Source organism: Salvelinus fontinalis, chromosome 2 (genome assembly GCF_029448725.1).
Source record: "Salvelinus fontinalis isolate EN_2023a chromosome 2, ASM2944872v1, whole genome shotgun sequence".
NCBI classification, from domain to species: Eukaryota; Metazoa; Chordata; class Actinopteri; order Salmoniformes; family Salmonidae; genus Salvelinus; species Salvelinus fontinalis.
In genome coordinates, this window is record NC_074666.1 from 43,065,655 (window position 1) to 43,078,399 (window position 12,745).

Below are 12,745 nucleotides of genomic sequence, written 5' to 3' on the forward strand. Positions count from 1 at the left end.
TTGGAGATGCATCCTAAAACTTTTTATGACTTCATTGAGATATCAGACAGACTCGGGTCTGACAAGGAAGATACAATTATTGTTGAAATATAATGTTAAATAGATGTTTTCTTTGAAGAACTTACTTATTTCTACAACTGACTCCCATCCCCAATCATCATAGTCATAACCATAGTCTTGGATCAAGGCGTGTTAATGAGCTTGGCTGGAACCAAAGCGTGCGCCCACACCAGCCCTGCGGATAACTGGCCATCTGCCATTCTGCATAAAACAGTGTATATACAGTAAGCTAGATGAATGAGGTCTCTGGCTAGCAGCTCTGTCTCCGTATGAAGCAGTGTATATTCATTAGGCTAGTTACCTGAATGAGGTCTCTGGCTAGCAGCTCAGTCTCTCCAGCGGGGATGGCGTCATCAAGGATGTCCCACCTCTCCCCCAGGCGGAACTCCATGACGTAGCGCTCGATCGGAGCAGTGTGGTTGGCCGGCGGAATCCACATGAGCAGGACACCCTGCTGCGTCCGATTGGCTGTGAGGCACCGCGGTGGGGTAAGCAGCACCAATGGTTCAGGGGTACTTATTGGAAATACTGGACAGAGAGAGAAAAAGGCCAAGAGAGAGAGGGAGCGATGGAAAGAGATGAGGGGTTAGAGAGCTGTATTTAAATGCAGTAGTAGTGGCCCACAATGTAACTGCAATTGTTGGTATTAGTTATTTCGAAAGTCTAGGCAACTTTTAAAACCACAAAACATTACTACTACAGCTGCTGCAACCAACACCAGTACTTATGTCATTCATTCTCAATGCATCTTGCAATCACACCACACAGTTGTGTCATGTGCCCGCCAGGTAATGTCACTTACGCTTGGCTCTCTTCCCCAGTCCAATAGGTCATAAGTCAGAGGTGAATACCGTAATACCCACCCAGTGTGTTCACAGTGACGACCTCGCTGAAGGGGCCCGTGCCCAACTTGTTCTGCGCAAGGACACTCAACTGGTAGGCTGTCTGGGGCTCCAGGCCGGGCACTACCAGCCGCGTCTGGCCAGCGGGCACGGGCATAGACAACCAGTCGTGTGGGCCCAGCTGTTCCCTCTTCACCCTGCGAGTAAGAGGAGCACGCAAGGAAGGAGAGAGGAGAATGGGCATGGGAGAGGGGAATGAGAAAAATACACATAGGAATGGAAGTGGAGGACCTAGACTTTTAGTCAATGCACCCAGTCTTTTTAGTAATGAACATTTCAGTCCTGTCAGTTCTGTAACAAGATTTCTGTCTGGACAATTCTGTAACAAGATTTCTGTCTGGTCAATTCTGTAACAAGATTTCTGTCTGGACAGTTCTGTAACAAGATTTCTGTCTGGACAGTTCTGTAACAAGATTTCTGTCTAGACAGTTCTGTAACAATATTTATGTCTGGTCAGTTCTGTAACAAGATTTATGCCTCATTATCTCATTAACAGGCTTTATAGTATGTAATTTCAGTAACACCACTTGTAACAGGATTTCTGTAATGTGATTTCAGTAACACCATTGCAGTCCAGTCAATTCAGTGACGTCATTATGACCGTGTCATTTCAGTAAGATCATTTCTGTTACAGCGTTTCATTTACAGAATGTCATTTCACAGTATTTCAGTCAAATCATTTTACACAGTCATACAGTTGATGGTGGCAAGCCCATGCTGTGCTCAGCCGTGCAAATTCCCATGGAAGCCAAAGATGGGCCATGCTTTAGGTACAACACAACTATTCTGAAGTTGAATGCAACAAATCTCCCCTAAACAATATTTTTGGGGAACGAGTTCTATACTCGTGTCTGCATCCATGTTATACTTTCCAGTCAGTATGCATGGTATCAATCTCCATTCGTATTGTAGCATAGTGTAGGCCTTAATAGATAACAATGGACGAGTTCACTGTGGGACCATGGGTTTATCTCAATGTAAATGGGTCAGAATGATAACACTATACACTATGTATATCAACCTAAGGGGGGCGTCATAATCCTCGTAAAGCATGTCCCTGTGCCATGTGATACGTAGGCATAACTTCCCCTGACAGACATGCATGAATAGCTGTGTGATGGTGTACATGATAGGGACTGGGAAAAATCACAACATGATTATGGTGTGCTGACTGTCTGTCAACAAGCCTCCCAGTGATTTACAGCACACGCCAAGCGCAGACGTTTTTTTTCGCTGTTCCCAATCCCGGCAAATCATTGTGCAACGGCGTCAGAGGCAACATCTAGTGACTCTCTCGTCTTCGCCATTGTGCGTATGTATGTTAAGTTACATGGCAGCTGTCAGGGTGTGTATATTATGATGCGTTCACTATGAGGGTGTGTATATTATGAAGCGTTCACTATGACTGTTTGTATATTATGATGCGTTCACTATGAGGGTGTGTATATTATGATGCATTCACTATGATGGTGTGTATATTATGATGCATTCACTATGAGGGTGTGTGTATTATGATGCATTCCCTATGAGGGTGTGTATATTATGATGCGTTCACTATGAGGGTGTGTGTACTATGATGCATTCACTATGAGGGTGTGTATATTATGATGCATTCACTATGAGGGTGTGTATATTATGATTTGTTCACTATGAGGGTGTGTATATTATAATGCATTCACTATGAGGGTGTGTATATTATGATGCATTCACTATGAGGGTGTGTATATTATGAAGCGTTCACTATGACGGTGTGTATATTATGATGCGTTCACTATGAGGGTGTGTATATTATGATGCGTTCACTATGAGGGTGTGTATATTATGATGCGTTCACTATGAGGGTGTGTATATTATGATGCATTCACTATGAGGGTGTGTATATTATGATGCATTCACTATGAGGGTGTGTATATTATGATTCGTTCACTATGAGGGTGTGTATATTATGATGCATTCACTATGAGGGTGTGTGTACTATGATGCATTCACTATGAGGGTGTGTATATTATGATGCGTTCACTATGAGGGTGTGTATATTATGATGCGTTCACTATGACGGTGTGTGTATATTATGATGCGTTCACTATGACGGTGTGTATATTATGATGCATTCACTATGAGGGTGTGTGTACTATGATGCATTCACTATGAGGGTGTGTATATTATGATGCGTTCACTATGAGGGTGTGTGTATTATGATGCGTTCACTATGAAGGTGTGTGTATATTATGATGCGTTCACTATGAGGGTGTGTATATTATGATGCGTTCACTATGAGGGTGTGTATATTATGATGCATACACTATGAGGGTGTGTGTACTATGATGCATTCACTATGAAGGTGTGTATATTGTGATGCATTCACTATGAGGGTGTGTGTACTATGATGCATTCACTATGAGGGTGTGTGTAATATGATGCATTCACTATGAGGGTGTGTGTTTTATGATGCGTTCACTATGAGGGTGTGTATATTATGATGCATTCACTATGAGGGTGTGTGTATTATGATGCACACTATGAGGGTGTGTGTTTTATGATGCGTTCACTATGAGGGTGTGTGTAATATGATGCATTCACTATGAGGGTGTGTGTTTTATGATGCGTTCACTATGAGGGTGTGTATATTATAATGCATTCACTATGAGGGTGTGTATATTATGATGCATTCACTATGAGGGTGTGTGTATTATGATGCGTTCACTATGAGGGTGTGTATATTATGATGCATTCACTATGAGGGTGTGTGTATTATGATGCGTTCACTACAAGGGTGTGTATATTACTTCACCGTCAATGGGTTTATTGTGCTAGGTTGGCTGTTATGCTTGTCAGTGAATATATTACCATATATTCACTTTCGGTGCATATGATCTTTTCAGTTGAAATGTAGCTATATAGCACAATATTTTAATTGTCAGTGTGTATATCACGGTGCATTGGCTGTCAGTGTGTCCATAATGTACTGTTTGTCAGTGAGTAAATCATATGGTGGGTGTCATTGCAATAGGATATGGTGGCTAGCCTATCGGTGCGTTCGTATTGTGGTCACGGGGTGCTGTTTGGTGGAGGTTCCATCTGTCACACCCTGATCTGTTTCACCTGTCCTTGTTATTGTCTCCACCCCCTCCAGGTGTCGCTTGTTTTCCCCAGTGTATTTATCCCTGTGTTTCCTGTCTCTCTGTGCCAGTTCGTCTTGTATGTTCCAAGTCAACCAGCGTTTTTCTCCGTACTCCTGCCTTTGCTATTCTCTTTTTTCTAGTCCTCCCGGTTTTGACTCTTGCCTGTTTCTGGACTCTGTACCCGCCTGCCTGACCACCCTGCCTGCCTTGACCACGAGCCTGTCTGCCACTCTGTGCCTCCTGGACTCTGAACTAGTTTTGACCTCATGCCTGTCCACGACCATTCTCTTGCCTACTCATTTTTGGATTATTAAACATCTTAATCTCCAACCATCTGCCTCCTGGGTCGCATCTGGGTCGTGCCTTGTGTCATGATACTATCTTTGATTGACACATGAAAAAAATAAAGACGGTACATCCTACCTTCTGAGGCTAAAAGCCAATTTATGCTTGCTCCAGGGAATGCGATCGGGAGGCTCCGTATGGAGGGTTTGACACAATTGCGGAGCCTCCAGAGGCTTGTGGAGGCAAAATTGAGCTCTGCACCACATCGCTTCCCAAATGTTGTAACAATGCGGAGGGCTCCATATAGCCATATTGACATGACTGTAAGGCCACTGCAGACAGCGGATTGACCATGCAGAGTATTTTAGTCTGGATTTGTGATTTTTATTTGGGATTTCAAGAAGTGGGGCACCTCTACTTAGGGTACTATGAATATTTCATACATTTGAGTTTTAACCAATTCTGATACTTCCTGTAACAATATCCATAAGTCAACTGAAGGGGCTATTAATTGAAAAGCACTTGAGAGTGGTCTCTGGGGAAATAGTTGTTTTTATTTGATATAAAGCAGTCTTCCAAGAACAATGACTTGAGTGCTGATAATGACATACTAAAAAAAACTAAAGAGATGGAACCTGTGTGATATTGTGTGTGATATTATTTGTTGACTGAGGCTAACCTTTAGCGCAGCAAGTAAACGCTGTCATCTTAGGTGGGTGAGCGGAACTTAACACTAGTTCGACAACAGGTCAATCATACGTGTGCCAGACCGTGTGTACGTGTCAGTCCACGCAAGTGTGTGGAAATGTGTGTACGGGTGTCTTGTGGGAGCACATTAACGTGTTTTACGCGTTGATGAGTATGTCAATGCTTATTAAAGCTTTTGAGAGTGTGTGTGTGCTATGGCTGTCTGTCTGCGACTATGTGTGTGTGCACACATGTGTAAACGCATCACGGTGGAGGCCTGACCATCATGTTTGCTAGATGACCTTGTAATGAGAATTGTTGATCTCACGGCAGGCATCAGGGTGCTTTTTGGCCGTGCTCCCTGCATACTGACACTGTCCTCCAAAACCAGCCTCTCCCTGCCTAATGCTCAAAGACATATGGCTCTGGTCAAAAGTAGTGCACTTAGGGAATAGGGTGCAGGCCCTGGTCAAAAGTAGTTCACTAAATAGGGAATAGGGTGCCGTAATTTGGGATGCGATCCAACATCAGCTGCCTGTCAGTCACCGTGGTAACCGTGACAACGCCTGCGCGCTCTGCATCACACAGTGACCTGTCAGTCTCCCACGCCATGCTTTTATACTCTGGAGAGTAGCTTACAACCTGTTATAACACCATAGTGACCTGACTTAAGGTGTTAAAGCAGTCCAACTAAAGAGATATGACATGATGTTTAGAGTCAATGACTGCATCCAAAACATAGGGCTATCAATGGGGCTTACAACCTGCTATAACCACCTAATGTCCTGACATGGGGTTAGAATTAGTGGTCTGGGCCTATGGGCCTACATACAGAATACATAGGGTTATGAATGGAGCTTATGACCTGTTATAACAGCATCATCACCTAACAGAGTTAAAATTTGTGGCAAACTGAGTTTGTGGCACATTTGTCGCCAAAATTTTCATGATCCAAGTTTCAGTAGAATATCAGTCCTTCACACCTGAAACATAATCAAACAAATAAAAACAAATAAACAAACAACAGTGACCCAGCAGACTTTCTATAGAGCTAAGAGCAGCAGGGGCCATAAAATAGTGATATTTGGCAGGAATACTAGAAGTGGAAGGTTGCTACTTGCTAGCCTTGCATCAGTGTTAGGGATAGCAACTAGGTGGAGGTATACGCACTAGGCGAGAAAGAGTGAGAGAGAGAGAGAGAGAGAGAGAGAGAGGGTAAAGGGGGACAGTTGGCTGGACAGTGTGGAGGAGAAGCTCTGTTCACTCTTGCTTGGCAAAATAGAAACCCTGGAAACCCCCAGAGCTGCTTTTAGAGAACGATTATCTCTAACCCAACATTACTTTCCTGTAACAGGTTTTCTAAAGTACAGTATGACGCCTATCCTCTTACAGGACAGGTTGTAGCCTACTCATTGTGTGTCCCCCCAAAATAGCGCCCTTTTCCCTATGTAGTGCATTATATAGCCAATAGGGTATCATTTGGAACACATCCATTGAAAGAGCAGAAGTATGTGTTGACTTCTGTGAGTGATCAGGATTGTCTTGTGCGTGATCAGCAAACTCATGAATGACACGTGCAGCAGCGTATTGGACTGATTTAGTTGTGTTGTTGATGACAATGGGGGCCAGACGATGCCACAGAGATCAGTGGCAGGAATTCCAGTGTGTTATAAATAGATCTGATCGCACACCTTGCCTGGTGCTAATAAAGGAACTAAAAGACAGCACCTCTAAAGGAATCCGTCATCTCAAACTGAAAAAAAAAAATGTTCAAAGATTATGATGATTTGATTGATAATACCGCAACATTGTGTGATGCACAGGCATATGAATTAACTTAGTAACTAACCACTTAAGTAGTACAGCATTCTATTAATAAAATCTACTTGATATGGTAAGTGCCTTTGGAAGTGGGCGAGGAACGGTGCTCTGGAGTCTCCGAAGCCAACACGAGTTGTCTAATGACGCGCCTGTTGGCGTGGCATAAGGGGGCATAGGGGGTGGGCACGACACAGCTTTTAAAGCACATTAATATATCATTACTTTTTTTAGAAGCCCGGAGTGCTTAAAGAGTGGACTAATTGTGCCGTGCTCTTCTCGCTAATTGTTCTCCTCGTTCTTAATAAGGTGATTTATATTCACTTCGTACTAACAACTACCCCGTTTAGGGATTGTTACAGTCTGATACAGTTCTTCTCGCTGGTTTTTATCTGGGGTCGTTAAGGGGCGAGCCCATTGTCTGTGTGTCTGTTTGGGAGTGGGATGACGAGCCGGCGACAGGTCTTGTCTGGATTGTGAGTAATGTGGTGGTGGTCTATAAGGAGCTCAGTGAGTGACGCTTTAGGGTCTGTATTCACAAAGCATCTCAGAGTGTCACACCCTGATCTGTTTCACCTGTCTTTGTGCTTGTCTCCACCCCCCACCAGGTGTCTCCCATCTCCCCTCATTATCCCCTGTGTATTTATACCTGTGTTCTCTATTTGTCTGTTGCCAGTTAGTTTTAGTTCGTCAAGCCTACTAGCATTTTCCCCCTTGCTCCTGTCTGTTTCTAGTTTTCCCGATTTTGACCATTCTGCTAGCCCTGACCCTGCCTGCCGTCCTGAACCTTGTCCCACCACACTGGATTATCTGACCTCTGCCTGCCCTGACCCTGAGGCTGCCTGCCGTTCTGTACATTTTGGATTCTGATCTGGATTACTGACCTCTGCCTGCCCTTGACCTGTTGATTTGCCTGCCCCCTGTTCTAGTAATACACTTTTGTTACTTCGACACTGTCTGCATCTGGGTCTCTTACTTTGCACTTTATGAATACAAGTGAGATCCTTTGGGATCATGTATACTTTTGTATTGATGCTAGGAATTGAGCATGTCTTGGTAGATGTTATAAGCATGAGTGAGGAGTCAATGGGCAAAAAGGGTTGGTAATCAGGCAAAACTATTGTTAAAATGGTTTCCCAGGACTCTCCCCCTCTCTGCTATCATTGTCCCACCCCCCCCCCCCCCCCCCCCCCCCCCCCCCCCCCCCCCCCCATCCCTCTGGGTAACAGTTGCCCTTTTTAAAGGAACAGGTCTAATAATGTTTCCATACTGTTTTCACCCACTTTATATGTATAAACTGTATTCTAATCACAGCTCATTCTATATAACTACTGCTGTACACACCTTTTAGATTAATTTACTTTTCACACTGTCTATTCACCATATAGAGTTGAGGTCAGAAGTTTACATACACCTTAGCCAAATACATTTTAACTCAGTTTTCACAATTTCTGTAACGTCCTGACCAGAGTTCTTATGTGTTGTGCTTGTTTTAGTGTTGGTCAGGACGTGAGCTGGGTGGGTATTCTATGTTGTGTGTCTAGTTTGTCGGTTTCTGTGTTCAGCCTAATATGGTTCTCAATCAGAGGCAGCTGTCAATTGTTGTCCCTGATTGAGAATCATATATAGGTGGCTTGTTTTGTGTTGGGGATTTGTGGGTGGTTGTTTTCTGTGTCAGTGTTTGTGCCACACGGGACTGTGACGGTTAGTACGTTTGTTGTTTTTGTATTTTGTCTAGTTTTCATGTTATTAAATCATGGAAACTTACCACACTGTACATTGGTCGTCCGATCCTTCTCGCCTCTCCTCGTCCGATGAGGGGGACGAAATAGACTGCCGTTACAATTTCTGACATTTAATCCGAGTACAAATGCCCTGTCTTAGGTCAGTTAGGATCACCACTTTAGTTTAAGAAAGTGAAATGTCAGAATAATAGTTGAGAGAATGATTTATTTCAGCTTTTATTTATTTCATCACATTCCCAGTGGGTCAGAAAATTACATGCACTCAATTAGTATTTGGTACCATTGCATTTAAATTGTTCAACTTGGGTCAAATGTTTCAGGTAGCCTTCCACAAGCTTCCCACAATAAGTTGAGTGAATTTTGGCCCATTCCTCCTGACAGAGCTGGTGTAACTGAGTCAGGTTTGTAGGTCTCCTTGCTCGCACACGCTTTTTCAGTTCTGCCGACAAATTTGCTATGGGATTGAGGTCAGGGCTTTGATGGCCACGCCAAAAACTTGACTCTGTTGTCCTTTTGACATTTTGCCACAACTTTGGAAGTCTGCTTGGGGTCATTGTCCATTTGGAAGACCCATTTGTGACCAAGCTTTAACTTCCTGACTGATGTCTTAAGATGTTGCTTCAATATATCCACATAATTGTCCTCCCTCATGATGCCATCTATTTTGTGAAGTGCACCAGTCCCTCCTGCAGCAAAGCACCCTCACAACATGATGCTGCCACCCCCGTGCTTCACGGTTGCGATGGTGTTCTTCGGCTTGCAAGCCTCCCCCTTTTTCCTCCAAACATAACGATGGTCATTATGGCCAAACAGTTCTATTTTTGTTTCATCAGAGGACATTTCTCCAAAAAGTACGATCTTTGTCCCCATGTGCAGTTGCAAACCGTAGTCTGGCTTTTTATGGCGGTTTGGAGCAGTGGCTTCTTCCTTGCTGAGCGGCCTTTCAGGTTATGTCCATATAGGACTTGTTTTACTGTGGATATAGATACTTGTGTACCTGTTTCCTCCAGCAACTTCACAAGGTCCTTTGCTGTTGTTCTGGGATTGATTTGCACTTTTCGCATCAAAGTACTTTCATCTCTAGGAGATGCGTCTCCTTCCTGAGCGGTATGACGGCTGCGTGGTCCCATGGTGTTTATACTTGGGTACTATTGTTTGTACAGATGAACGTGGTACCTTCAGGCATTTGGAAATTGCTCCCAAGGATGAACCAGACTTGTGGAGGTCTACAATTTTTTTTCTTAGGTCTTGGCTGATTTCTTTAGATTTTCCCATGATGTCAAGCAAAGAGGCACTGAGTTTGAAGGTAGGCCTTGAAATACATCCACAGGTACACCTCCAATTGACTCAAATTATTATCAGAAGCTTCTAAAGCCATGACATCGATTTCTGGAATTTTCCAATCTGTTTAAAGGCACAGTCAACTTAGTGTATGTAAACTTCTGACCCATTGTAATTGTGATACAGTGAATTATAAGTGAAATAATCTGTCTGTAAACAATTGTTGGAAAAATGACTTGTGTCTTGCACAAAGTAGATGTTCTAACCAACTTGCCAAAACTGTAGTTTGTTAACAAGACATTTGCGGAGTGGTTGAAAAACTAGTTTTAATGACTCCAACCTAAGTGTATGTAAACTTCCGACTTCAACTGTATATCCATATATTTTTATATTTCAGACTTTGCTCGTTCTGAAATGTCTTAATTTCTTGTTATTTTTTTAACTTCTGGATTATGTGTGTATTACTATTGTATTGCTAGAATTTGCTGCATTGTTGGAGCTAAAAACAAAAAAGCATTTCGCAGCACTTGCAACATCTGAACGTGAACGTGACCAATAAACTTTGATTTGAAATGAGGAACAGCCCACCCCTCCCCAAACCCTAACATTAAAACTTGAGACTGAACTCAGACCAGTGTCAAGTGGTAACTTCTACTCCACTACCCCATCCAAGCGCCCTCCTCCCCAGCCAAAGTGCAGCAGCCTCCCCTAGGAATAAAAGCACAGAAGGGGGCAGAGAGGTTTCCAAAAAAACAGTTGGGCTGCATCCCCATTCTCCACACTATTCAAGAAGTATGCACGTGTACACTCCTCGTCATTTATTTCAAAACACTGGATTGGTGTGGAAGCATTGACTGGAGGGAGAATGCTGAAGAATCGGGAAGTAGCCTCAGAGGGAAAAACGCTTGAAGAAGGAAGAAGCAGGAAGCAAAGCATGCTGGGATGACTCACACATGGCCATACCAGACTGAGAATGTCTGCTCGAAGCCACCGTCGTAGCCTGCCTCCCATGACATGTTGACCCAGGTGGTGGAGACCGCTGCGTGGACGTTGGCCGGGGCGTGGGGGCTTGTGCCTGGGGAGGGGGAGTCATGTGGGGAGTGGGGATAGTGAGGAGAGTGGGAGTGAAAGAGAGAGTAAAGCATGAAGCATAAACCACACACATCCTTAAATCACACACACACATCGGCCTGAAAGGAAGTCAGCTCTTGCTCATATGTGTAGGCTTTGTGTGGTTGTGTTAGGACTATATTAAGGCGGTTGGCCTGAGTTTCATTAGAGTGGTCTTCAATCTGTGTATCTATGTGCATTGAAATTATGGGTCACAGCAACTCTTGGCTTGGTGTCTAAAGAACAAGCTTAGGCCTCTGAGCCAGCTGGACTAGACCTGATCAGAGCCACACTGTGTGTGTGTGTGTGTGTGTGTGTGTGTTTGAGTGTGGCCAACTTCTTTACAACTCCATATAGGTGACTCTGGGTGAGAACTTTTCTCTGATAAAGATTATAGCATTTGATTGTGAGACAACATCTTCTTAGAGTTAGGGTCTATTTTCCTGAATTTCTGCCTGACTGATGTTTCCAAAGTAAACTGCCTGTTACTCAGGCCCAGAAGCCAGGATATGCATATAATTGGTAGCATTGGATAGAAAACACGTTGAAGTTTGTAGACATGTTAAAATAATGTATGAGACTATAACACAATTGATATGGTAGGAGAAAATCCAAAGAAAAACCAACCTGAATCTTTTTTTTAGGTCCCAGGCACTTATAATGGAAAGCTATGGGTCCTATGCAATTCTAAGGCTTCAGGCTTGTTTCTTCCAAAACGAGTAATAAGTTGGAGTTTTGGTCCAAAGAGTCCCAGTGGAAAATCAGTCTGTCGGCGCGCGACGAAGGCGCACCTGATAATTTTACTTTTCTATTAAACATACTTCTTTCCGTATGAAATATTAAAGTTTATTTACATTTTAGGATAGCTGAGGATTAAATAGAAACATAGTTTGACTTGTTTGAAAAAAGCTTAGTAGTAGCTTTTGGACTCCTTTGTCTGCATGTTGAACGAGTGGATTACTGATATCGATGGCGCCAACTAAACAGACTTTTCGAATATGAAGAAGGATTTTATCTAACAAAACGACCATTCATGTTGTAGCTGGGACCCTTGGGATTGCAAACAGAGGAAGATTTTCAAAAGTAAGTGATTTATTTAATTGCTATTTGTGATTTTATGAAGCCTGTGCTGGTTGAAAAATATGTTGATGTGGGGCGCAGTCCTCAAACAATCGCATGGTATGCTTTCGCTATAAAGCCTATTGTAAATCGGACAATGCAGTTAGATTAACAAGAATGTAAGCTTTTAAACAATATAAGAAACTTCTATGTTCATAAATGTTAAAATTACGATTATTTATTTTTATTGCGTGCCCTCCAATTTCACCGGATATTGTTGACAGGTGTCCCGCCAGTCCAGTCATGTAATATCTTCATTAGTTGACATAGTAACCGTAGAAGATCCCTAGTAGATGATTTGAGAAATCTCTGGTCAATTACAGTCTCCCCTACCAATTAAACACGAAAATGTGCTGAAACATAAAGGAGAGGAAAGATGTTGATTGTTGGACATATTCTGATCATCCACCAAATAAACTGAACAAAAATGTCAAGTGTCAAATTTTCCATATGCACAAAAAGCTTATTTCTCTTAAATTTAGTGCACAAATTTGTTTGCATATCTGTTAGTGAGCATTTCTCCTTTGCCAAGATAATCCATCCACCTGACAGGTGTGGCATATCAAGAAGCTGATTAAACAGCATGATCATTACACAGGGGAACCTTGTGCTGGGG

The 12,745-nt window shown here is 42.9% G+C and overlaps 1 protein-coding gene across 5 annotated transcripts in view; it reads right to left on the reverse strand.

Moving 5' to 3' along the window:
• The window catches only part of igsf9bb (immunoglobulin superfamily, member 9Bb), a 177,752-nt gene that overhangs the window by 34,229 nt on the left and 130,778 nt on the right, over positions 1 to 12,745 (reverse strand). For 3 of the 5 annotated variants that reach the window (XM_055875749.1, XM_055875747.1, XM_055875751.1), the window contains exons 12-14: positions 10,852 to 10,975; positions 924 to 1,099; positions 362 to 588 (exon numbers count right to left, since the gene is read on the reverse strand). In XM_055875749.1, coding sequence (XP_055731724.1) covers positions 362 to 588; positions 924 to 1,099; positions 10,852 to 10,975 — 527 coding nt within the window. The remainder of the gene's footprint in view (positions 1 to 361; positions 589 to 923; positions 1,100 to 10,851; positions 10,976 to 12,745) is intronic. The other 2 variants (XM_055875750.1, XM_055875748.1) reach the window with 1 other exon arrangement.